General features: G+C 37.7%; 2 protein-coding genes and 3 pseudogenes across 15 annotated transcripts; 2 read left to right on the top strand and 3 right to left on the bottom strand.

Moving 5' to 3' along the window:
* Nucleotides 1-216: 216 nt before the first annotated feature.
* Nucleotides 217-3136, bottom strand: LOC104791884 (phosphoinositide phospholipase C 7-like). Its single transcript, XM_010517883.3, has 9 exons — nucleotides 2694-3136; nucleotides 2408-2604; nucleotides 2183-2318; nucleotides 1862-2101; nucleotides 1521-1759; nucleotides 1290-1407; nucleotides 1030-1173; nucleotides 839-925; nucleotides 217-755 (listed from the first exon to the last, which is right to left on the bottom strand). Exons 1-9 carry the CDS (start codon nucleotides 2991-2993, stop codon nucleotides 462-464), a joined length of 1755 nt encoding a protein of 584 aa, XP_010516185.2. The 5' UTR covers nucleotides 2994-3136; the 3' UTR covers nucleotides 217-461.
* A 6535-nt stretch (nucleotides 3137-9671) lies between these two features.
* Nucleotides 9672-11086, bottom strand: LOC147942856 (KIN17-like protein pseudogene; annotated as a pseudogene).
* Nucleotides 11087-11894: 808 nt separating this feature from the next.
* Nucleotides 11895-17380, bottom strand: LOC147942855 (uncharacterized; annotated as a pseudogene).
* Nucleotides 17381-17928: 548 nt separating this feature from the next.
* On the top strand, nucleotides 17929-24861 carry LOC104699153 (protein RDM16 pseudogene; annotated as a pseudogene). Its single transcript, XR_015560444.1, has 3 exons — nucleotides 17929-19410; nucleotides 23914-24137; nucleotides 24423-24861. The product of XR_015560444.1 is annotated as a protein RDM16 pseudogene (transcript).
* On the top strand, nucleotides 19817-23280 carry LOC104791883 (peptidyl-prolyl cis-trans isomerase CYP21-2). 13 transcript variants are annotated; one of them, XM_087454177.1, is made up of 12 exons: nucleotides 19869-20032; nucleotides 20128-20196; nucleotides 20272-20350; nucleotides 20667-20714; nucleotides 20810-20833; nucleotides 20941-21141; nucleotides 21231-21306; nucleotides 21414-22166; nucleotides 22466-22534; nucleotides 22705-22762; nucleotides 22881-22995; nucleotides 23066-23280. In XM_087454177.1, exons 1-8 carry the CDS (start codon nucleotides 19952-19954, stop codon nucleotides 21550-21552), a joined length of 717 nt encoding a protein of 238 aa, XP_087310303.1. In that variant the 5' UTR covers nucleotides 19869-19951; the 3' UTR covers nucleotides 21553-22166; nucleotides 22466-22534; nucleotides 22705-22762; nucleotides 22881-22995; nucleotides 23066-23280. The 13 variants fall into 13 exon arrangements, with proteins under 13 accessions (XP_010516184.2, XP_010516182.2, XP_087310308.1 ...); XM_087454178.1 differs by lacking the exon at nucleotides 22705-22762 and adding an exon at nucleotides 22647-22704; XM_087454174.1 differs by having other exon boundaries at nucleotides 22647-22762.
* Nucleotides 24862-24873: the final 12 nt, after the last annotated feature.

The following is a 24873-nucleotide window of genomic DNA, read 5'->3' as shown; positions in this document are numbered from 1 at the left end:
TTTTTTTCCAACTCTTAACGACTTTTCCTATATTTCTTCTTTTATCCTATTTATGTGTTTAATTAGGATGAAATATCATATGGAGCATCCATTTATGCATTTGCTATCATGCTAGATCTAATCCAAAATGTAGTAAAATCATTACATAGTAGTTAATGATCAATTAAAACTTTTGTTAGTAAGTTGCAAAATCACATAACTAAAGAAATACAACGATTTTACAAGTTTTGAATTACTTCATTTCAAGTAATGTATGCGCAAATTACAAACTTTATAAAAATAGTAGCATATAAAATTGTACGTTGCTTTCAACTCACAGACACAGCACAAAATTACAAATCCTTATACCAAACCAATAAAGAACATTCACACTATAACCAAACCCATAAACCAAAATCACAAACTCGGTTTACTTGTATGTACTTCAACCAAACAAAAAAAAAACATTTCTTGTAATATACTCACACAAACTCCAACCGCACAAGAAGCTTCACGGATCTACACTTGACACCATCCTGGTTACGCAGCGGAACGGAGCGTATTCCTTGCCTCAGCTCCCAGACCGGCAAGCAAGCTTGGCCTCCAAAATCGTCTTTCTCAGACATGTCATACTCATGTACCTCAATACGTAGAAGAGCAAGCTCTGGAACTGTTAATGGGAACTCAAAAACCTCGTCCCAAGCTGGTATCCAGTCATCCTCTAACGTTTTTGTCTTCTTCATTACTGTATCCCCCGGAACTCCAGCGATTCCGACCTGATATAAAATTTGGAAACTTCATATATCCGTTTCAGCCTCAAAACTACTAAAACCTTAAGGTTGCAGCATTTTTATAATACCCTTGTATAGAAGTCAGGTGGAGAATATCCATCGAAGTGTGTGTGAGGAAAATCATAGTACCATCCTTCTCCCATGTATATAGTTACCTAAAACATATATAAACAAACCAAAACACTATAAGCTCATGGACTTTTACTAGGAATTCAACATCTGGAACTGACCAAAACAGAGAATAATTTAGTTCTCTGACCCTTAGTGTTGTTTTAACTGGTAATGTAGCTTCCGGGTCAAAGACAGAATCCGGTTTCAGCAAAATATCAGGTTTCTTGATGTAGCCACATCCTCCATTGCCTCTAAACATTCCTTGCATTACCCACAATGATCTTCCAAGTCCCTTCACAAGATAAAGTCATTTCAAGATTCAAATATTCTTTTGCACCTATATGTAGCTTGTGGCATATGATTAACTGGAACAGAGAACTTGGAGATGTAAGAATATTAAAAAGAAACCTGCATATTGAAAGCCACCATTTGAGCTCCATGGCTCCAACCAACCATAGGGTTGTAGTTCGATGAAGTAATTCTAGTTCCTTTTGGATAAACCCGAAGCAAATTCCTCTGAGTAAACCTACATTATTTACTCCATGATCAAAATAGTTTCTTATGGAAATATAGTTGAATCTTTATTGGAATGATCTTGTTTTCGATGTATATAAGTAGAGGAACTTGAGAGAACAATACCTCACAATCTGTTTAGCATATTTTTCTGAGGCCTTTTCAAGTTGTTCTTCACTCAAGCTAAGCCGTCTTACTTGATCAGGATCCACCTTCAAACATTCAGTTATTCCACCTTTCGGTTTCCCGGCCTGGATTGCAATCAAATGCTTGTATTCCGGTGGCGCATTCTTCTTAATCTTTTCATCACCATCGTCATCATCTTCATCATCATCAGTATCATCATCATCTACATTTGTATCATTCTACAAAAATAGGAAGAAAAGATAAAAACCAAAACTTGTACATATGATTCAAAACCATTGAGATTTAAATGAAGATGATGTGTTTCTTCTTCTAACACAAACCTTGTCACCACTTCTGTCCCTTCTAATAAAGCTTGGAACTTCTTTTCCCCAAACTTCATCATCACCCATATTCCTACCTTTTTTCACCACATCATCATCACCTTTTGCTGCTTTATACTCTTTAGGAGGTTTAGTTGAGATCATAATACGGTTTTTCAAAGAAGAGGGCGATGGGAACTCCGTTAAGCATTCCCCGGAAGGAGGAGTAAACAACATTTCTCCAAATACATCTGTAACCATCTAGAAAAACACAACATCTCTAAATTTACTAAAACCCCCCCAAAAGATCTCTCACAGGAATGCAAAAGAAGCTATACACACCTCAGCAACTTTAGCTTGGAGTTTAGGAGTAAGATGATCTTCAAGAGTCACAACAACTGGATAGTCAGATACATCAAAGGCATGTTCTCTAATAGCTCTTAGACATCTGATCAGCTCCACAGGTGATGTAAGCGTCCTAATATTTAAAACGGTTCAGTAAGAAGAAAACAAAAAAAAATCCATACTTCAACAAAACAGAGACATTAGTAATATATATATATATACCTTCCGTGAAGAACATCGATACCATCTTCATCAGAGTTAGGCCAAATATCCAATTCAATAACTCTAACACCTTTTTTCAATGCTTCAATGATAGGCACTTCACTGCAATCACTACTCAGTTGATTACCAGTTAAATACGAATTATGTCCTGTAAATATAAAATAATGTGACAATGGAGCATCCATATCTTGATGCACCTGTCCCAAAAGAAAAAGAATAAAGTCATCATAAAGTAGTATTCAAGAATCAATCAATATCTTCAATCTAAATCTTGATTTTGAATCACCTCATGAGAAGCAAGAGGAGAGTTGTTAATACCAAAAAGGTATTTGAAGAAAGCATCAAGGTGGAGACCATTACGATGAAGAAGAGAAGATGAGGCGTTGACGATCGCTTGAGCTTCTTCTCTCGTCGCTTTGTCTTGTTTCTGAACATCGATCAAGAACCTAAGGAGGAGATCGGTCGTCATGAGACCTTTGTCGGAATAATGCTCGAAAAGTGTCTTGATCTCGGGCGGTGCTACCGAGACGGTGTGTCGATACCTCCGACGGAAACAGAAACATACTTTGTATGTTTGCTTCGACATTGTGAAAATCACGACCGATGATGATTGAAGAAGGAATGTGATCTCTCTCTCTCTCTCTCAATCTGAATTTTTAGTTTATTGTTCTCTTCTTCACGTTGGCGGTTTGATTGTAATAGTGACTTTTCCATAAAATTTGGGCTGTCAAGATATGAATTTGTTAACATAAACTAAATTAGTCCACGTGGATTTTTTCTTTAATTTATGTCGGCAGATTCTCATTTTATTATCTCTTCTAATTGTTTGTCTTCATTTTAGAATTAATTGAATTAATAATTGATAAGTTCTTTATTTGCTCTATAATGGAATGTAAAGACCATTATTGGGTTCATTCCCTCTCTTATTCAATATTCTTAATTTAGCTAATCAAAATTTACCATATAATTTAATTAAATAAACTAAAATAATTGATCTTATCTAAATAAACAACTAAAATAAATCTACATGATCTTATCTAAGTAAACAACTAAAATAAATCTACATAATTTAATGAGTAAACAAATCTTAAATCTAAATTTTAAAATCACAAACATTAACATTATTTATATAAAAAAATTCATTATAAAATTTAAATCATAATATTTCTTTATAAACCCAAAACGACTTATAATTTCATCTAATTGTAAAATCTAAATTCTAACTACTCTTTTGTGAATCCAAACCGTAATACAATTTCATTTAGTTGTAAAGTCTAAACCCTAATCTTTCTTTCTTAACTCAAATTTTAATTGTAAAATTTAAACCATAAATCCTGATCACTCTTTTATAAACCCAAACTTACATATAATTTTTTAATTATAAAATGTAAACTTTAATCCTCTTTTATAAACCCAAACTGATATATAATATTATTTAATTGTAAAATATAAATCCTAAATCTTATTTTATAAATCCAACTGACATGTATTTTCTCAATCAAAAATATACAGATTTTGTTTATTTTAATTTGTTTTGTTTTTCTGATTTTAATTTTGATTTTTTTTTGAATATAATATAGCATGTCATATTGTTGTATTTTGATTGGCTAGTTAAGAAAGGTGAATAAGAGTGATACAATTTTTCATAAAAGAGCACTAAATCTTACATAGCAAAATAGTCATCAGTTTAACAGACAAAAAAAAAAAGCAAAACAGTCTTCAAAACATGTATTTCTTTAAACAGTTGATCATCAATGGAGAATTGCTTACACCTCTTTAAACTAGGAATTTAAAGAGAAAGAGAGACTAGTAAAATCGTACTAAAAGAAAGTCAAACCTTTTATATGATTTGAGTAAAATGTTTTTTTTTATCACATTCACTTGTTATAATATTGAAGATGATGCAACATATAATAGTGCATAATATAACTTGTTAAGGATTATGATGCATTTGGCATAGACGAAGAGAACAGAGAACAAGAAGAGAATGGAAACATGGAAGAACAGAGAATACTTCAAACATCATGGTTCACTTGCTGATTTAAAAAAAAAAGTTCAACTAACATGGTCTAAAGATTTTAACTAAGCAAGTTTGCATATGTCCTCGTAGATAATGGACTCGATAACTCTTCCATCACAGACACCTCTCTCTATCTGCACTTTAGCACAAAACTTTTCTGTATCCAAACCCAACAACCTTGCATTGGAACCACGGTATGCCCCATTCGATACCGAGGCACCGTCTATAGCTTCTCCTGTTCAACTATCCGCACATGCTTAGAATCAAGCATTTCGATCTCCCCAGCATACTTATCAATCACTTTCTTCACAACACCTTTATGCTTATAATATCCCTTACTCATCACCTTGACAATGATCCTTTCGAACAACCAGTAATCTTTACGATTCATCCTCTCCTTCTTCTTCTCTTCCTCCTTCATCAACTCATCCAAAGCTGTTCTCTTATTCTCCTTGTCGCTTCTTCCGGAGTCCCCGCTTTGACTGTTCAGATTAATGATCTGACTGTTTGGCACTTTGGCTGATGAAGTGAGTATTCCATTACGTGTTTGATTTTATTGTTGGCCTTGGGTTGTTATTTTAATATGTTCTTATGTTTTTAATTTTTTATATAATAATTTTTTTTTATAAAAAAATCAACTTGCGTTAACAATTTGTCAACTTATGTGATTATATAGAAATCGAAATATTTCTTCAAAATTGTTTATATATCCATACATATTTGAATTTTTTTTTCTTAAATCTTTTATTAAGCAGCATAAATCTATTAAGTTTTTAACCACTTTAAACATTTTTCTACCATTGGCTTTATATATATGATGTCTAACATTTTCTTCGAAACTTTTTCTCCGTTTTGTTTAGAATGTATGCACGCGATGGTGAAAGATTTATTTTTAAAGAAGCAATATATAAGGCATATTTTCAAACTTATTTCTAAAATAACCTAATGGGTATGAACATGAAAACATTAATGAAGTGAAGTCAAAGTAGAAGTTGAAAGAAAGTAAGAAACATATAGAGAGTGATGGATAACTTCCATTTTTTTACCCTCTCCCACTTTTCAGCCCTCACCTTTACCCTACAAATGCTCTCTTTGAATTATTATTTCTCTAGAATCTTTCATAATTGTCTACATTGCTCATCGACCTCTTTTCCGCTCCATCTTCTGCTATAACCATCTTCATCACCAACTATTCATATATCCCTCTTATATCTCTGTCTAGCCTTCACCCATGACGATGGTGTGTAGTTTTTATATATGCTAGACATATTTGGACTAATATGTAGAAAATGAGAAGAGGAAATGAGAGATGATTATAGTGAACATGAGACAAAATACAAAACGATGAAAATATAACATTTTTAATGCATCAAAGGTGTTAATCAAAGAAATATATCACACTGAGACACCTATCGAACTATGATCAGACAAAGGTATAACGTAGCCTAGGCTCCTTAGGTCTTCAAAAAACATATGAACAATCCTATGACCCTATGATGTATATTTTGGATATTTGGCATGCAATTTAAGAAAGTAGACTCTATTACCGCACTCTGGCTAATTATTACAGGGTAAATGAGTATGAGATATCTTCCAATTATATATTGGCTCCACGCCTTCAAGGTACCTGATGAACATAATATAAAACACATGATGAACCCTGAATACATATATAGGACACGGGTACTCCACACTCATCAAGGTCTCCTTGACAAGGAAGTACCTCTAAATTAGAGCCAATATGATGAACTAATTCGTGGTCAACACAAATTAGAAAAGATTGAACTGTCACCAATTATACAATAATTAGCCACGGGACCAAACCTAAAACATCAATTATTATAATGAAAATTTATACCTCGGTCATCTTGTGATTCGAACACCAAGAAAAATTGAACAGAACTTAAAGCCAAAGTAATTTGCATGAAAGCATACCAATTCATTTGGACTCATGATCAATCACGCAGTTCTCACCTGTAAATCTGTAAATATAAGAATGCACAACCCTTAGTCAAAATTCTTTAAAATAGAAAAGTATTAATTAAGAAGGATGATGATAGAAAACGAAGAGCGAAGACATTGAACAAATTGCAGTACTTTACCATGTATATGCCGAGACAATCAAAGCCCTCTCTCTACTATAGTAAAAAAAGGCGGTAACTTAAGCAAACAAATCGTAAGTTGAAATCAAAAACCAAAGTTAAAAAAGTGAACCTAATTAGTTCCGTTTGAAAGACGATTTCTGGCCATTGGCCGACCATAAGATCCAAAACCACGTCGTGCTGATAACCTCCATCAGTGTTTCTACAACCACTATATGATGAAAATGCCTCTTTCCAGCCATCTTTATATATAGAGCAGAAACGAAACGATTAAGATAGAAAGAGGGGTTTTGCACAAAAAAAAAAAAAGATAGAAAGAGGGGTTACAATATGGACTGCATTTATTTGGGTGATTGGAACGACACAAAATATGATGATTTTGCAAGGGATGAGAGGAAGAGATTGTAAACGAAATACACTATTTTCTTTTTATGATTTTTTTTTACTACGTTGATATAAATGCCACGCGGCAATCTGAGGAAGAAGAATTTTAGGCTGATTTGGATGGCTTTAGAGCATCTTTACTCGAGTAACCCCCTAATCGTTCCTCAAAAAATAAAAATAAATTAACTTTTTTACAAATTATTATTATTTATTTATCTTTTAAATCTGCTCCACTAAACAGATGACACCTGTTTTGTTTGTTGAGAGTATCGGTTCTCAGATTACTCTGCCAAGGAACGTTTCTCTCTTTTATCCTCTTCTCTCTCTTCTTTTTATTATTTTTTAATAAGAGTATCGATAAAAGAACTGCCAGTAATGATGGTCTTAGGAGCCTCAATGACCTCCTTTTATTAGTAAGTAATTTTTAGTTATGTTTCAGCAACCTCTTCTTCTTGTCTTGTATATCTCTTTTTCTAACTCACGTTTACAAATAAAATAAAAAATCCATATGTTCAATTGTACACACATATATAACACAAACCTTTTCCATGTCTCAATTTGTTAATATAATCTACTCCACTCATTTCACTTACCAAACTTCTAATCCTAGCCATATATAGATTTTTTTTTACAAGTTTGGTGGTCTCCTTACCGAGTTTTAATTTGATAATTTCTCCAAATTTCCACATAATTCAGCAGGGACAAAAACGTCATTAACCCAACCCAAAAATGCCTAAACACGCAAGTCCGGGAAGAAGAGCTTGTTTTCAAAGATTCAACCCACAAAATGCCTATTTTAATAAATACCCTAATTTTTTCCCTAGTATAATAATGTACTCGAGCAAGATTTTAAAGTCAGTTTTTATTCAAGAATTAAAAAAAAAAAAAAAAAAAAACGAAAAGAAAGGGAGAAGACGAATTAGGTCAATATGCCTCCTCGATTGGCAACCATTGATCCGGAAAAACGCCGCCACCTGTCCAATCCGCTGCGCCATATGCGCTCCATAAGCACGGCGATTAACGAGATCATGGAGCTTCCAGAGCCTGAGGACGTTAGCGATGGTAGCGATGTTAGTGATGTTTGGGATTACGAGCTGCTTGAGAATTATATGGAACATGGTTTTTTAGATTGGGGTTCAACACTGATGGTAGAGGAGCCTGAAGGGTTGATTTACGTTCCACGTGATTACAGTTCCAGAACCGCGCATTCAGAAGGGCGTGCTATGACATTCTATTGCTGTTGTGGTCGTACACACACGGTTGTGTCAATGTTTGGTGGGATTTGCTACAAACTTCAATCAGGAGCATCATTCTATCAATTAGACCTAGAGCCCGATGTGATAATAGGTGATTCAGCAGCACATTATGTATCACATCGAAACACTATCGTGAGACCAGTGGCGGATCTAGAAAATTATTTTGTGTGATGTAATAGTGGGTGCTAAGTTAGCAACTGAGCTAAAGAATTCATTGCTAACCTTGATATATCAAATAGTGGATACAAGTCTCTTGTGTTTCACTAGATAGTGCCATAGAGAGATAGAGATAGAGATAGAGATAGAGTGAGTGACACAAGTGTGCCTCAATGGTTCTCTAGTTTCTATCGACTTTTACAAGACATAATTCGAATTTTCTTGTAAAGTGTTAAAAATAATTTTATCCAAGCTAATTTTAGATTATATTAAGCATCAACAAACATGTAAACTACTTAAACGACCACATAACTAACCTTTAAGTATTCTCATTTCCTCAAGCTCTCCTCATACTCAGTTGTCATCTCTCTTAATTAAAGTCCAACTTACTTTCTTGCTTCAGTATAAATCTGATTTAAAGTATTTCATAATTTTCAATGTTCTTCACAATCTACTGGTTGATTAGTGTGCACTGACTTGCTTTGTGCTTGAAATTCAAAAAGCTAAAAAGAGATCTAACACTGTATATTCTCTCTCATGCCCTTTGTTTGATTACTGTGCACTGACTTGGTTCTGTGGAGCTAAAAGGCATGTCCATTGCACATTTTTTTACAGGGTCTTTGATTAAAAACTAATAAAATAAGGCACAACAGTGTAAATACGTATCTTTGCAGAGATTTTAAAGAACATGGGAGACACTTGACGTGGCAATGTGTTATTGATTTTCAACTTTTGTTTTGTCCTTTTTTTTTCTACTAGTCTATCTTTCTCCAACTCTCTCTTTCTCTCACGTGGCAACAAAGTTAATGAATGCAATTAAATATTAAATTAAATATTATTTTTATAGTTAAGACACAGCAGAAAATGATTACCAATGTAAATGCTCCAAGGACAAGAGACTTAAAGAGTTAGGTGGAACTTTGATCCGTTTGGTGATCCGGCTTAAACACTTGTTAAACCTATTAAAACAAGAGGATGCACTAAGTGTATAGCCCGATCTTGTATCCTTGGGTCCGTTTCCCACGGTTTACGGCTCTAAATACCCATCCTCTCACACAAGCCTTATCTGTCTTTGCCAACATTGTTTCGGACACGCTTCGTAACACAACTCCCAAAGCATGTATGTGTCTATTGTCAGCTTAGACAAATCAAGCTCGCGTTGCTCAATTACTTCTACTCACAGATCAGTAAGAGAGAGGTAATATTTTTTGAATATCAAAACCTATTTTGTTTTTTATTCAAAACACATAAAAAATGTTATTTTCCTTGTAATGATTATATAAATATATTATTTATAATAATTAAATATTATTTTAAAATATTTTTTAAAAAGAATTACTAAATTAAAAAAAATTTATATAAATAAATAATTAATTAAATAAATCCTCTATTCTATACAAAGCATCTCAAAACCCAACATGATCTAAAGATTTAACTAAGCAAGTTTGCATATGTCCTCGTAGATAATGGAATCGATGACTCTTCCATCATAGACACCTTTCTCGATCTGCACTTGAGCACAAAACTTCTCTGTATCCAAACCCAACAACCTTGCATTCGAACCACGGTATGCCCCATTCAATATCTTCACTGTCCCTCCTATATGTGGAAGCACCGTCTCTAGCTCCTCCTGATAAACTATCTGCACATGCTTAGAATCAAGCATTTCGATCTCTCCACCATACTTATCAATCACTTTCTTTACAACACCTTTATTCTGCTTATAGTATCCCTTACTCATCACCTTGACAATGATCCCTTCGAACAACCAGTAATCTTTACGATTCATCCTCTCCTTCTGCTTCTCTTCCTCCTTCATCATCAACTCATCCAAAGCTGATCTCTTATTCTCCTTCGAGTCCCCGCTTCTCTTCCGCTTCTCCCCTCTCCCAACCACCTTCTCATTCCCTTCATCCTCAAACACGACTCTCTCTTTACCTGTAGCAACAACCTGTTTAACCCATCCACCAAGAGCAAACCCAACCTTAACTCCACTCTTCAACTTCAATTCTTCATCTTTCTTCTTCTTCTTCTTCTTCTTCTTCTTCACATCATCATTATCCTCAACAACTTCTTCACCACGACCAGCATTCGATTTCACAGCAGCTCTCTGAATCTGCTTCTGAATCTCCCTCTCTTGTTTCTGCTCCTCAGCTAAATCACTCTTAACTCTCTTGTTCTTCAATCTCTCCTTAAACATAGTCTCTGAATCTCTATCGACATAAGTAATAAACCAACCTTTAGGAGTCTCTTCAACCTTACACTTACCTTTCTTTCCAAGATACTTGACGAACTCAGTTAACGTCGCCCACTCCGTGGAATTCATATGAACGTGGTGCCTATCGTTGATATACTCATTGTAGACAACAGTGGCGGCGACACGAGAAAAACGGTGGCTCCGCCGCATCAGATCGAGAAACGTCCGCTCGAATTCTTCAGAGTAACCATCGACGACACGAGTGGGATTCTGGCCAAAGACTTGCATTTGCCTCTGGTGAGATTCGCTCATACAATGACACTTGAATCCGTTCTCGTCTCGGCATTGTTTCTGACACATCTGACAATACCACCGAAGCTTTTGAAGACCTTTGACTTTGATTCGATTCGCAATCGCCTTATGGGTTAGTAACTCATTCTTACCCATCGATTCTTCGTGGATTTGTCGAACAAGATTACGGTCTTCTGGGAATTGAAAATCTAGGGTTTCAGGTAAAGCAACTGATCAATTCAGATCAGGAGAGCAGAGACCAGACTTTATAATGGAGAGGAGTATGCATGACGAAGATTCAGGAAAAACCAGTCGAGAATCGAGATGATGATTGAAGGAGCCGGCGATAAGCGAGAGGCTCTTCTTAAACAAAACTAGGGTAGTGTTCTCTTTTTTTACATAGACAATATATATACTTGTATTACAACCCGTGCTATGCACGGCTTAAGCTTTTCTATTAATATAAATTTATCTTTTCTATAAAATTAAAATATTATTATAGGCTTCCAAAATCCACACTTATTAGAATTATAATATAATTTATAAAAGTATTTTAATTGGTTGAAACTCGAAAAAGTGGAGCTCTTTGATCATCCATACCACACGTTATACTAATAACGTAATAAGGGAATGCAAATAAAGAAAACTATATTGAAAGAGGGAAAACGATTAAAGAAAAAGGAAAGACAGGCTCAGGAAAACAATTAATCATTAAACGATTAAATAGATTTTTTTTTTCTTTTTGTCAACCAGTTCTTATATTGATAAAACAATGTTTCATCTACATAAAAAAGAGTATGGCCTGCTTAGCAAGATTATCTGTGACCTGATTTTGGTTTCGAGGAATGAAAAAGAAATTACAGAAATTAAAGCAACTAGATAGATCCAGGATGTCGTGGAGAATCCCGTGAAGGTCTTTCGATTGGAATTTAAAATTCAGGGCCTTGACTAGCAATTGAGAGTCCGAGGCAAACGATAGGTGTGTGAATCCCGAAGCAATTGCAACTTCCACCGCGGTGAGAGTTGCCAGCGCTTCGACCATTAGAGGGGAGTGGACATTGTCCACTAGATCTGATCCTTGTTAGAGGATACGGCCAGTCCGATCCTTGAAGGCCCATCCAAGTCCTGTTTTAGACTCTGCACTCCAAGAGGCATCTGTAAAACATGTAATCAGGTTATTGCTGTGATGGGTCTGACGTAGGGGAGGAGCGGTCTTGGTTAGGGTGTGTTGATTAGTTTTCCCGGATTGGACTTGTTGCCATTCTTTTGCCCTGGTTATAGCTAGGTGGAGAGCATCTTCCACTAGGATTTGTTCCTTGTCAAACAAGAGCTTATTGCTAGTCGTCCATAAAACCCATAGGATCCATAGGGCTAGGGGTCCACCGCCAATACCCGTGGGAGGTAGGAAAATTAACTGATTTACTACCTTGATACCTTCAGCCGCAGATGTCATCACTGGGGTGAGAAACTATTACTGAAAGGGGCCAAATCCCAGAGTTTTGTCGCAAAGGGGCAAGTGAAGAATAAATGGAGCTCATATTCAGTCTCTTGGCAATGGGGGCAACTAGCATTTTCCGAAATGTTGCGATGAGTAAGGTTACTTCCCATAGGGATGGCTTGTTGAACTATTTTCCACATCAAGAGTTTTATTTTATGTGATGTCTTGATACTCCAGATATTCTGTTGCCAGTTGAAAGGGTCTAGGTTTTGGATATTACTTGGGGGAGAGAGGTGGGGTTCCTCTGAATGGTTTATGTGATATCTTGATTTGGTGGTGTACACTCCATCCTGGGCGGGTAGCCATGCCCACTTGTCTGGTGCACCATTCTTGCTAGGTTTAAGCTTTAGGATATCAGTTTCATACGCGGGGAGCACTTTTTTGATAAGGTCGATATTCCAAGTGGTTGTGCCTGGTAGTAGGAGGTCAGCGACTGTTCACAAGTGTGATTCCTCAGATGGAGGTCCCATTGGGATTGAGGGAGTGTCAAGAGATAGCCATGGGCTCTTCCACAGGGGTACTGATCTACCTGAGCCGATGAGGTAACCCACATGAGGTTTTAGTAGATCTCGACCAATGCAAATACTCCTCCAGCCGTGTGATGCTGAGTTTGGTACTACACTGTCCAAAAAGCTCAGTATTTACCGAGTAGGACCCTTGCTAGTAGGAAGTTAGGGACTGTGAGGATCCGCCAACTTACTTTAGCTAGGAGAGCATCGTTAAAAGCTGTGATGTCTCTGAAACCCAAACCTCCCAATCTGAACGGTTTCGTCATCCTCTTCCAGGAGATCCAGCACATCTTTTTCTTCTTTGTGTTATGGTCCCACCAAAAGCGAGTTAAAGCAGATTGAATTCTTTTGCAGAGATTATTTGGTAGTTTAAAGCACGACATGGAGTATGTGGGCATAGCTGCTAAAACCGATTTCAACATGACCAATTTTCCCGCAGATGAGAGGAACCTGGAAGACCAGTTTAAAGCTTTCTGCTATATCTTATCCACTATCATACTGAAGAGGTCCTTTTTCTTGCGACCAAATAGCTCAGGCAGTCCCAAGTACTTTCCTTGCCCTCCTTCTTTTTGTATCCCTAGGATTCTCTTTGCTATTTCTTTAGATGCTTCTAGAGTCTTAGCCGCAAAGGTGATTGAGGATTTTGTTTGGTTGATTTGTTGACCAGAAGCTTGCTCATACATGTGTAGGATACTTTTCAGTTTTGAGCAACTCTGAGGATCAGATAAGCAGAAAAACATCGTGTCATCAGCAAACAAGAGATGATTGACTCTAGGGCTGCCTGACGCTACTCTTAGGCCAAGCAAACTGCCTCCGGCTTGTGCTTTGGAACATAGACCAGATAATACCTCACTGCAGATTATGAAAAGGTATAGGGAGAGAGGGTCCCCTTGTCGGATACCTCTCTCAAGGATAACTGATCCACATGCCTATCCATTCAAAAAATAGGATGTATTGCATGATCCCTTGGATCCATGTTTGGTGGAAGCCCATTCTCACCATGATCTCTTTAATAAAGCTCCACTCAATTTGATCATAGGCCTTGCTCATATCGGTTTTAACGGCCATAAAGCATTTCTTCTTTGCTTTAGAGGTTTTCAGGTAGTGTAAGGCTTTGTGTGTGATCAACACATTATCAGCTATGGCTCGCTGCGGGACGAAAGCAGATTGATTCTCCGATATGCAAAAGTGTAAAATGGGTTGTAGCCTTTTTGCGAGGATCTTTAGTACACAGAGCAGAGGGCTATTGGTCTATAATCTGAGACTTTCTTTGGGTTTATGATCTTAGGAATAAGTCTAACATGTGTGGTGTTTATTTTCAGGGGTAAGGAGCCAGAGGTGAAGAAAGCTTGAATTTCTGATGTGATCTGAGGTCCCATTATATCCTAGTTTCCTTGGAAAAAGCTTGCTGAGAAGCCATCAGGGCTTGGTGCTTTGTCTGCATGTATGGAGAAGCATGCATTTTTCACTTCGATAGTTGAGGGCATGGCAGTGAGCTTGTTGTTCATTTTATCAATGATACAAGGGGAAATTCCTGCTTCTATAACCGCACGTCTTGTACCAGGTTCTGATTTAAACATATTCTGAAAATAATTGGAAATAGTGTCAGATATCTCCTTTTCCTCATATACTGGTATACCATCATGTCCTTCAATAACATAGATATTGTTCATTGCATTGCGAGATTTTGTTGTTGCATGGAAAAATCCGGTGTTTTTATCTCCAAGTGTCAGCCACAGGTTGCGGCTTCTTTGCTTCCAGAAGGCTTCCTCCTTTTGATAAGTAGATATAAGCTCCTTGTTTAAACAGTCAATGGTTTCCTGTGGTGCCGTGTCATCAGACATGGCTTCCTCCAACTGGTCACGAAGATTGAGAATTTCCTTCTGGCTATTCAAAAGTTGATGTTTACTCCATTTTATGATATAGTTTCTACAGGATCTAAGGCGGGATTCAACACATTGGTGGGGGGAAGCGTTCCAGGCCTCGAACACTAGCTTTTTAACTTCTGGGTTCTCTCGTAATCTCCTATCAAACCTGAACAAGCCAAGTTGTTTTTTCTTTTTTGGATCAAAAGAGGTGACTAGTGGTCTGTGATCGGATCCTTCAAAACGGAGATACTCGCTTCTTCCAGAAGGATAGGCTAGGATCCATTCACTATTAGCCATGGCTCTATCTAACATGCATTTGACTAAGTGTGTATGTCTCTTACCTCGCCAGGATAGACAGTTTCCAGAATGCTAGAGGTCATAAAGATCATTGATGGACATAAAGGATCCGAGGTCCGAGAAAGAGCTTTCTGGACGTTGTGGTCCTCCCACCTTTTTTGATTGGTGAACAATATCATTAAAATCTCTTGTGATAATCTAGGGGGAAGATCTTTCATTTGAGTACTCCTGGAGGCGATTCCAAACTTCCACTCTTTTTGATCTATCAGGTTTTCGGTATAGAAAGGTAACAAAAAACGACTTTCCTTTGGCTTTAATATTTGTATCAATATAGTGAGGGCATGAATGGAGGATTTCAACTTCAGTGTTCTGTTTCCAGAAAAGTGCTAACCCACCTGCCCCAGGTGAGGTAGATGGTACTAGGTGATTGAAAGGGTAGTCTAACCACTGTAGAGACTGAAGTACCGATTCATTTGTATTTTTTGTCTCCATGAGGAACAGAAGGTCTGGGAAGATACTCTTTCGTATCTCCCTGATCCGCTGGATTGTCATGGGGTTCCCCAACCCACAACAATTCCAGCTCACCATCCTTAAGGAAAAGGAGTTGGGGGATTCTGAAAATCCGCTATCTTCTTCTTCATTGCAGGGATTAAGGAAATAGTTGGTGGACATGATGAGGACGGTTGCTGTGGAGACAAGCGAGGTAGATTATCAGTCAAGTGGTGGTCCGGGTTTGAAGTTTGAGGTCTAGCTCCCTGATATTTCCTTTTTGGGGAAGCTTTTGATTGTTTCCTTTGATTTGGTCTGGATGGGCCTGCTTTTTCCGAACCTTTATTCCCAGTTGGCTTTCGAGGTGAACCTTGTGTAAGGTTCCTTTTTTGTGTTCTTGCTCCTAAGAGTTTCTGTGTTGGTTTTGTTGTTTGTTTTGCAGCAGGGGGCGTCCTCTCCCACGTTTGCTTGGTCCCCCCGTATCTTTTCCTCGACTATTTTGAACAGGGTTTGTTTGTACCGTGGGAGGGAGAGCATGTTCGTTTGTCATCTGAGCCAGACAGTGATTTGTAGCTTGAGTACTTTGGAAGGCAATGATAGAGTCAGCGGTTGTTTCCATGTGGTTGTCAGTGTCGCTTTGCAATACTCTCATTTTTCGAGCAGCGCTTTCAGAGGGTTCCGGGCAGGATATGTATTGTATGGTAACCTCTCGAAGTTCTTCAAGAATTTGGTCTCTATGTTGGGTTCCTTCAATAGGGGGTGGGACAACTGGTGATTGATAGGGTGGTTATCTGTCTGTCCTTGGTGGTGGGGTGGTGGGATCCGGGCTAATCACTTCACGCTCCAATGGTGGTTGTCTTGTTCTGGAGGATACAGAGGGGTCCCCCTGTATATTTGCAGTTGAGGATGATTTTTCTCTCCATTGGAGGCTGCGGGCAGAGCGTACAGGGTGGTGAGGGAGACCCGATCCTCTGTGACCCTGTGCAGAGATTTCCAAAGCGTAAGGTGGGGATCGTCGGGTTCTAGACTTTTGCCTGACTTCCTCGAAATCTTTTTGTTTGAAAGGGTAAGATCTAGTCTCCGAGAAAGATCTGTCTTCACCTCTAAGGTTGACAAAAGACCTTTTCCTGGGATTTGGGTTTGTATCAGGTAAGAAACTCCTTTCTGTGCTATCGTTCTGATTCTTGGGGGGTAAAAAATTATCTTTGGGGGTGTAGTAGTTTCTCGACGCAGAGTGTTGAGCTGGAGGGATAAAGTGGAGGTTACGTGGTGGAGGTAAAGGTTCTTCATTTACTTTGAGGCCAAGGCACTTGCTTCTTTCGTGTGACAGTCTTAGGCAATGAGAACAATAGTTTTTTAGGTTTTAGTATTCAAGGTTAACTACAACCTCATTATCATCAGCGAACTCAACGATTGTCTCCTTTGTAATAGGTTCAAGACCATTAATGAGGACTTTAAGGTGGATAGTGGATGAGGTGATTTCCCAGTCCAGAATTTCCCCCAGCACCTCACCAATAGATTGGAGCATTTCAAGTGCAGGGAAAGTGGATGAAATAATTGGTTCCCATTTCTGAAGAATAAGCATCCATTGGTCAAAATGGTAAGGTCTGTTAGCCATAACTTGGTGTAAGTCCTCCTCTCTTTCAAATTTGAATTGAAAGCAACCCTGTCCGAGATCTGACCCCGAGACTTTACCTCGCAGGTTCTATCTGTTGATAAGGAAAGGGAAAAGAGCCCACATGCGCTGGATGGAGGGGTTCGTCAAACGTCCGATGAGGGTTAGGGCATTTTCCTGTATGAGATCTGAAGTATCTATTTCTGGGGCTTTCACCCGTTTATGTGGTGGAGGGGAGAAACCTCTAACAGGTTCTTTACCCTTTTGATGGTAAGAGATACGAGTTGACATGGTGGAGGTATAATAAGTAGGACATCAGTTAAGGGTTTAGGTTGGGAGGCAAGGGAGGCAAGAAAAACAGTTGTTGCAAACACTTTTGGGCTTAAAAAGGTTATGGGAGTAAATGCAAGAGGAAGAAAACAGAGTTTGAGAGTAGAGTACCGATCAAATGAAGAGTAAATGCACAAGCAAGGTTCCTTGGTTGAGGGATGAGAGCTTCATCAATGGGGAGATCTGTGGAGATGCTGCTGTGAGCGGGGAAGAACCAACGGATAAAGCAGCTTGAGAATTGCTATTGGCGGAGAGCAGTAGGTGAGATTTGGGTAAAAGCCATCCTCCTTCACCTCGGTTTTGGTGCCTGGGAGAATTTGAAAAGTGTACGGACACTTCACTTTTTCTAACGATTAAGTAGATAAGTTTCCAATTCCTGGTGGAGTACTTAGGATCAACAATATTGATGTATGTATTATCTATATATCTATATATAGATGAACAACAATACCTTTGTTCACGTTCGTTTCATAATTTCCCTAAACCGTCTCGTCATGGATAAGAATAAGATGAAGGAGAGATACTCTAACAGGAGCATCCGAGACGATCGTGGTCCTCGACGAGACGATGAAAGAGATAGGACTAAGCATCATGAGAGGTCTCACCAAGGAAGTAAGGACAAACAACCGATGAGTAAGAGGAAAGATAGAGAGGAATATAATGAGGCTAGGGCACAAAACAAGATATCTAGACTTTCTGGTGATGAGAAGAGCAGATTTGAAGATGTGGCCGCTGATCAAGTCAGTGAGGGTTCCGTTTCTCTTGCACTGGAAGCTTCTAGTGTAATCTCTGAAGCTATTAAGCGAGCTCAGGAGCAGGCAGCTTCTATGCGTCAATTTGTTCCGACAGAGAACGTTGTTGGGCATAAACCGACCAAGGAGGCCCATGTTCATGTTCTACGTGTGGATTCACTTGGAAGAGAGATAGATGAACATGGACATGTGATTAGTAGTGTGACTAAACCAAGCCATCTTATTACATTGAAGGTTGACATCAACAAACACAAGAACGATGCTTTGCATATTCTTAAACCTCAACTGGAACTGGAAGTAGATCCACAAGAAAACCCCCACCATTATGATCCAAGGATCGATATTGATAAAAACAAGATCTTGAGACCTAAACGTATGAGTTTCAAGGTGAAGCAAGCACATCCGAAAAAGGCAAAGGATGATGATATGAATCCAAACTTGATAGAATCATCTGGACGTGTCCCAAGAATAGAGAAGCTCGAGGAGCCAATGCCAATCCCAGATCATGTTGAGTGGTGGGATGCAGAGATCCTCACCAATGACACCATTACTGAGTTATTGTCGGATCCAAATATCCTCATCAATGACGCCATTACTGAAAGCCATCTCAAGATACAAAAAATTACTAGTAACATTGAGCATCCATTTCCCCTAGAGCCACCTGCAGAGGCAGCGTCTCCACCTCCCCAGCTGCTTAAACTGACAAAGAAGGAACAGAAGAAACTGCGAACCCTGAGGCGTGTGGCAAAAGAAAAGAAGAAACAGGAGATGATTAGACTAGGGTTGCTCTTGAACCACCAAAACCAAAGGTGAAATTGAGCAACCTAATGAAGGTTCTTGCGGCTGAAGCAACCCAAGACCCAACCAAGCTTGAGAAAGAGATCCGCACAGCACATGCCGAGCGTGAACAGGCTCACATTGACAGGAACATTGCGAGGAAGCTAACTCCTGCTGAGAAACGTGAGAAGAAAGCAAGAAAGCTCTTTGGCGATCCAGAAACAGTTGAGACGATTGTGTCGGTGTACAAGCTCAACAAGAAGCTGTCGCATCCCAAAACAAGGTTCAAAGTGGAGAAGAATGCAAAACAGAACATATTAACAGGGTGTAGTGTGATGACGGAGGGAATGAGTGTTGTTGTGGTTGAGGGTAAAAGCAAATCAATAAATAAATACAAGAAGCTGATGCTCAACCGAATAAACTGGAAAGAGGCAGAGAAGAAGGAAGAAGAGGAGAATGATGGAAACAAGTGTTGGCTGGTGTGGCAAGGACGTGTTGAGAAACCGAGTTTTCATAGGTTTGATGTACAAGAGTGCTTGACCCAATCTGCTGCCAAGAAAGTTTTCACGGATGCTGGTGTTGCTCATTACTGGGATCTCGCTCTCAATTACATAGACGACTAAAATCCTCCTCCTTTGGCTAGCTATAACGTCTCTGGTACTATTTATTAACTTCTTTTCTTGAGTAATAAGTTTTTGTCTTGCTCTAACCAACAATGAAATTCAAAACCTATATTTCAAAACTCAAAAGTTATTCTAATAAATAATGATTCGTTAAAAAAGTTGGAAGTATAGTCTAGTTCACGTCAAATTTTGGGGCCTATTTTGACGGTTGTTTTATTAAAGGGTCATATTGAAAAATTTCTAGTAATTTGAGGGTACATATGTTTAAATATTTCTGCTACTCTGTAAACGTAAAGGCTAAGCCTTTGATGGCGTTGCTGCAGATTCATTGACTCAAATCCAAAACTAAGAAGCACGAACCTACTTTGATTCGTACGATTATGGCGATTACGGCGACTAAATTGGTTTCTCTTACTCTCTTATGGATCCTCGTCCTCTTCGTCACACTTGCTCTCATTCAGGTTAATTTGATATTCTTCTTTTTAATAGTTTCTTGATCTGGGTAACTATGGATGACTTACGTTTATGGCTTCAATATTAAATTTTGGCTTCTTAGATTAAATTGACTGATGTTGCGGATCCTAGTGTCAGTGAGCAGCAGATTGTTGATTCTAAGCTCAATCAGGTGAGGTCGGAACTCATTGCCTTGTTTGGTCTATAAAGTTTTGATTCAGGGTTTTCTAATTTGGGGGTTTTTGAGATTTTTGAGGTGGGAGAGGATTTAGAAGGAGTCACGCACAAAGTTTACTTTGACATTCAGATCAATGGTTCACCAGCAGGTAAACAAGTTTCCATCTTTTTCTATTTCAAGTTGGAATTTGAATTTTAAAAGTTTTGATTTTTATATGTGAATTTGGGTCTATTTGATTGTTTTGATGCAAATTGTTGATTGAGGATGTTTCAAATTCCGGAATTAGCTCGGTTGCTTGATCTTATAAGTGGATGCATTGTGTATATGAAAACATTAGTCTTAGAATTAGATAGTGATGTAGGTCAGTTAAGGTGGTACTGTACCTCTTGGTTTGAAGCTTTAGAAACTTTCTGCAGCCCATGCAAATAGAGTTTATAGTAACATTTGCATCTTGTCATGTACAGGACGCATTCTCATCGGTCTGTTTGGGAAGATAGTTCCTAAAACTGCAGGTAAATATTTTTAATTTAGGTTGACCAAACCTTCAAATTGTCTTGTCTACCTATCCTTGAGTTGTTTCTTACTGAATCCTCGGTTTCTTTTGCAGAGAACTTTCGAGCACTTTGCACGGGTAGCCAAGTAACCTTTTGTTTCCCCTTTAAAACTCCTGATCTTTAGTTTTTCAATCATGCCTTCTTCTGAGTTCTGAGCCAAGAGACTCTTTAATTTGGTTTCAAGTTTATCCTCCCGGTGCAGGAGAGAAAGGAGTTGGAAACATGGGGAAACCTCTTTATTTCAAAGGAAGCATCTTCCATAGGATCATTCCTGGCTTCATGATTCAGGGTGGAGATTTTACACGAGGCGATGGGCGAGGTGGAGAGTCGATCTATGGCCATAAATTTGCAGATGAGAACTTTAAACTCAAACACACTGGGCCAGGTATCATATTGGCTCTATCTCTTATGACTAATAAACTCAATACATACTCAAGGAAAGACTTACGGGTTGAGCCTGCAAATGGATTTCAGGAATTTTATCAATGGCAAACTCAGGAACAGATTCTAACGGTTCACAGTTCTTCATCACAACAGTCACCACGAGTTGGTAAGCAGGCCTGAAGATTTGTTTTCTTGTCTCCAGAATCTTCAATCTTAGTTTTGATACTGTGTTCGACAATAATGTGACAATGAGTTATTTCTGTTTTGGGAAAGGTTGGACGGACATCACGTTGTGTTTGGGAAGGTATTGTCTGGCATGGAAGTAGTGCGCAAGATCGAAGCGCAGGGACAAGATAGTGGAGAGCCCAAAGGAAAAGTCATTATTTTTGCTAGTGGAGAAGTTTCTTTGTAATATCGTCTACAAGTTTTCTTTCTTTTGTATCTCTGTCTGATTTTTTTAAACTTCATCCGAATGAACAAGAGACCGAGATTCAAAGAAAAAAAGTAAATCATTCAAATGCGATGTTCACTAAGTCCGATTGATAGTAGCCATTGTCGACATTATTAAAGTGACCCGGTGGTTAGGGATGTAATTTTTTCTTTGAAGGAATGATTGAATCGGTTTTATGCATCAATTATTGACTGTTTTTATATGTTTCTTGTTTAACTTTGTGTTTCAATTTAGTTTGTTTGTGTTTGTGTTTCAGTTTCTTGAATTAGTTTGTTTGTGTTTCAGTTAGTTGAATCAGTTTGTGTTTATGATTAATGTTTGTGTTCTCTTCTGTTTGTGTTCTATTAAAATTGAATCGGTTCTTTTCAACTTGACTGTTTATGATCAATGTTTTGTTTTCTCTTCTGTTATGATCAATGTATTGTCTATCTCTGTTATTTGCTTGAACCAATAAGTTGTCTTTATCTCTGTTTTATTGCTAATTCGATTTTTTTTTTTATCTCTGTTTTTGCTGAGGTTAATGGACTGAACACACTATTGGAGAAATGCGGATGGCGTTTTACCAATGAAGCAAGGTAAACACACAAACTTTTGTTTTTGCTATTATGATTTATTTCTTTGTGTTTCTGCTCTGATAAGTGGTTGTAAGTTGTAGATTAGATAAATGTTTGTTCTAGTTTGGTTATTAGGTAAATGCTTGCTTGCTAGTTTGGTTATTAGGTAAATGCTTGCTTGCTAGTTTGGTTATTAGGTAAATGTCTAATCTGTGATAAATGCTTGCTTGCTAGTTGGGTTATTAGGTAAGTGTAATGCGTTTATGTCCAATCTCATAATATAAAGCCGTCTTTGTTTGGCGAATTGCCTTTGTTTTCAGTTTGTAGCATTGTGCTATGCTTATTATGACCTGTTGAGCATTTTCAAGGAAAGAACTGGAAGAAAATAGGTAAGCCTAATTGCGTTCTAATATGTATTCTTTAGTTAGTATGTTGAAAGTAATGTGTGATTTTATTTGCTCACAAGCTGCTTGATCTCTCAATGTTTGTAATATGCTGCAGGTTAGTAATTTCTGGTGCCGTATGGAATGTTCTCTTAGCTTTCGTCTTCTTGTAACAGGTAAATGACATTGCTTGGAACATGCCAGGAGATTTTTTGTTCTTGACTACTGGACTTGGTGAGAATTTTAAATTATGTTCCTTCCTGCACTCGATTCCCTAGCTCAGATTTCCTTATTGTTAAACTTCAGAAAACGATCTTATTGGAAACTTATGTTTGTATGCTCTTCTGATCAGGCACTGTTGAAGTTCTTTCATATCCAAACCGGGCAGACGGTGTATCAGATTCCATGTCGTGCTGCCATGAATAGCGTTGAGTGGAATCCCAAATACAATTTACTAGCATATGCAGGTGATGACAAGAATCCCAAGTATGAAGAAAATGAACAACAACAACAAGCTTTGTTTGCATCTCTTTGCAGGTGTTTTCCGGATATTTGGTTTTGACAGCACATAGGAACAGAACACTGACTGCATCTTGAAAGCAACTCTGCTTGACCCTTGTTGTATCGGTTTTGTGCTTTGTGTACTACTAATGTCTTGACAGTATATCAAGTTGAAAATTTTAACATATTTATCTCTCTGTATCTTTGGTTTGTTGGCATTGACAAAGGAAATCAAGAAGAAGAGTTTTTCACTTGCTTATGTTACAAGTTATGAGTTTTCAAAGTTCTACCAAAATTTTGTTGAATTTAATTTGTATCTAAACTTTTGCTTTGCATTATTCTATTATTAAAGAAAAAAAAATTAGAACCAATGCTTGAAAGCTTCAATGGAGATTAATTTCACTGTAGTCGCTTAGTATTAGTGTTTTGATTTTATGGACTATTTATTTAAGTAACCAAAAAAAAAAAAAAGATATTGTATCCCTGACCAGCTGCTTAAACTGACAAAGAAGGAACAGAAGAAACTGCGAACCTTGAGGCGTGTGGCAAAAGAAAAGCAGAAACAGGAGATGATTAGACTAGGGTTGCTCTTGAACCACCAAAACCAAAGGTGAAATTGAGCAACCTAATGAAGTTTCTTGCGTCTGAAGCAACCCAAGACCCAACCAAGCTTGAGAAAGAGATCCGCGCAGCACATGCCGAGCGTGAACAGACTCACATTGACAGGAACACTGCGAGGAAGCTAACTCCTGCAGAGAAACGTGAGAAGAAAGAAAGGAAGCTTTTTGGTGATCCAGCAACAGTTGAGACGATTGTTGTGGTTGAGCGTAAAAGCAAATCAATAAACAGATTCAAGAAGCTGATGCTGAAGAGAATAAACTGGAAAGAGGCAGAGAAGAAGGAAGAAGAGAATGGTGGAAACAAGTGTTGGTTGGTTTGGCAAGGAAGTGTTGAGAAACAGAGTTTTCATAGGTTTAATGTACAAGAGTGCTTGAATGAATCTGCTGCCACGAAAGTTTTCACGGATGCTGGTGTTGCTCACTACTGGGATCTCGCTCTCAATTACTCAGACAACTAAAAGCCTCCTCCTTTTACTATAATGTCTCTGGTACTATTTATTAACTTCTTTTCTTGAGTAATAAATTTTTGTCTTGCTATAACCAACAATGAAATTCAAAAACCTATATTTCAAAAGTTTGTACGAATGAATAATGATTCGTTGAAAAAAAGTTGGAAGTATAGTCTAGTTCACGTCAAATTTTGGGTCAATCTTGAAGATTTGTTTTATAAAAGGGTCATATTGAAAAATTTATAGTAATTTGAGGGTACATATGTTTAAATATTTCTGCTACTCTGTAAATGTAAAGGCTAAACCTTTGATGGGTTGCTGCAGATTCATTGACTCAAATCCAAAACTAAGAAGCACGAACCTACTAAAACGTGAAAAACGAGTCGCTTACGACGGCAAGTGTGTAATGGTGAGAGAGAAGGAGGAGGAACGTTACAATGGACTGGTTCATGTGTATGACTTAAAACGTGAAAAACGAGTCGCTTCTTCTACAAGTTTGACACTGAGACTCATTGATGGAATCTATAATTATGACTGGAAGCTCTTATATTATGAGAAAAAGAGACTTAAAAAACGCTTAGTATTAGTGTTTTGATTTTATGGACTATTTATTTAAGTAACCAAAAAAAAAAGAACAAAAAAATAGAAGATATGTAAGCCTGACCCTTTTTTTTCTTTCTATAATAGGCTATATTATTATTAGGGATGTATATGTAACATTTTAAACTTATTAATAAAGAAGAACCAAAAGTAGTATTGGAAAGTTCTCAACTAC

This window comes from Camelina sativa, chromosome 6, assembly GCF_030686135.1.
Source record: "Camelina sativa cultivar CO46 ecotype springtype chromosome 6, ASM3068613v1".
NCBI classification, from domain to species: domain Eukaryota; kingdom Viridiplantae; phylum Streptophyta; class Magnoliopsida; order Brassicales; family Brassicaceae; genus Camelina; species Camelina sativa.
This window is presented reverse-complemented; position numbering and strand designations above follow the sequence as displayed.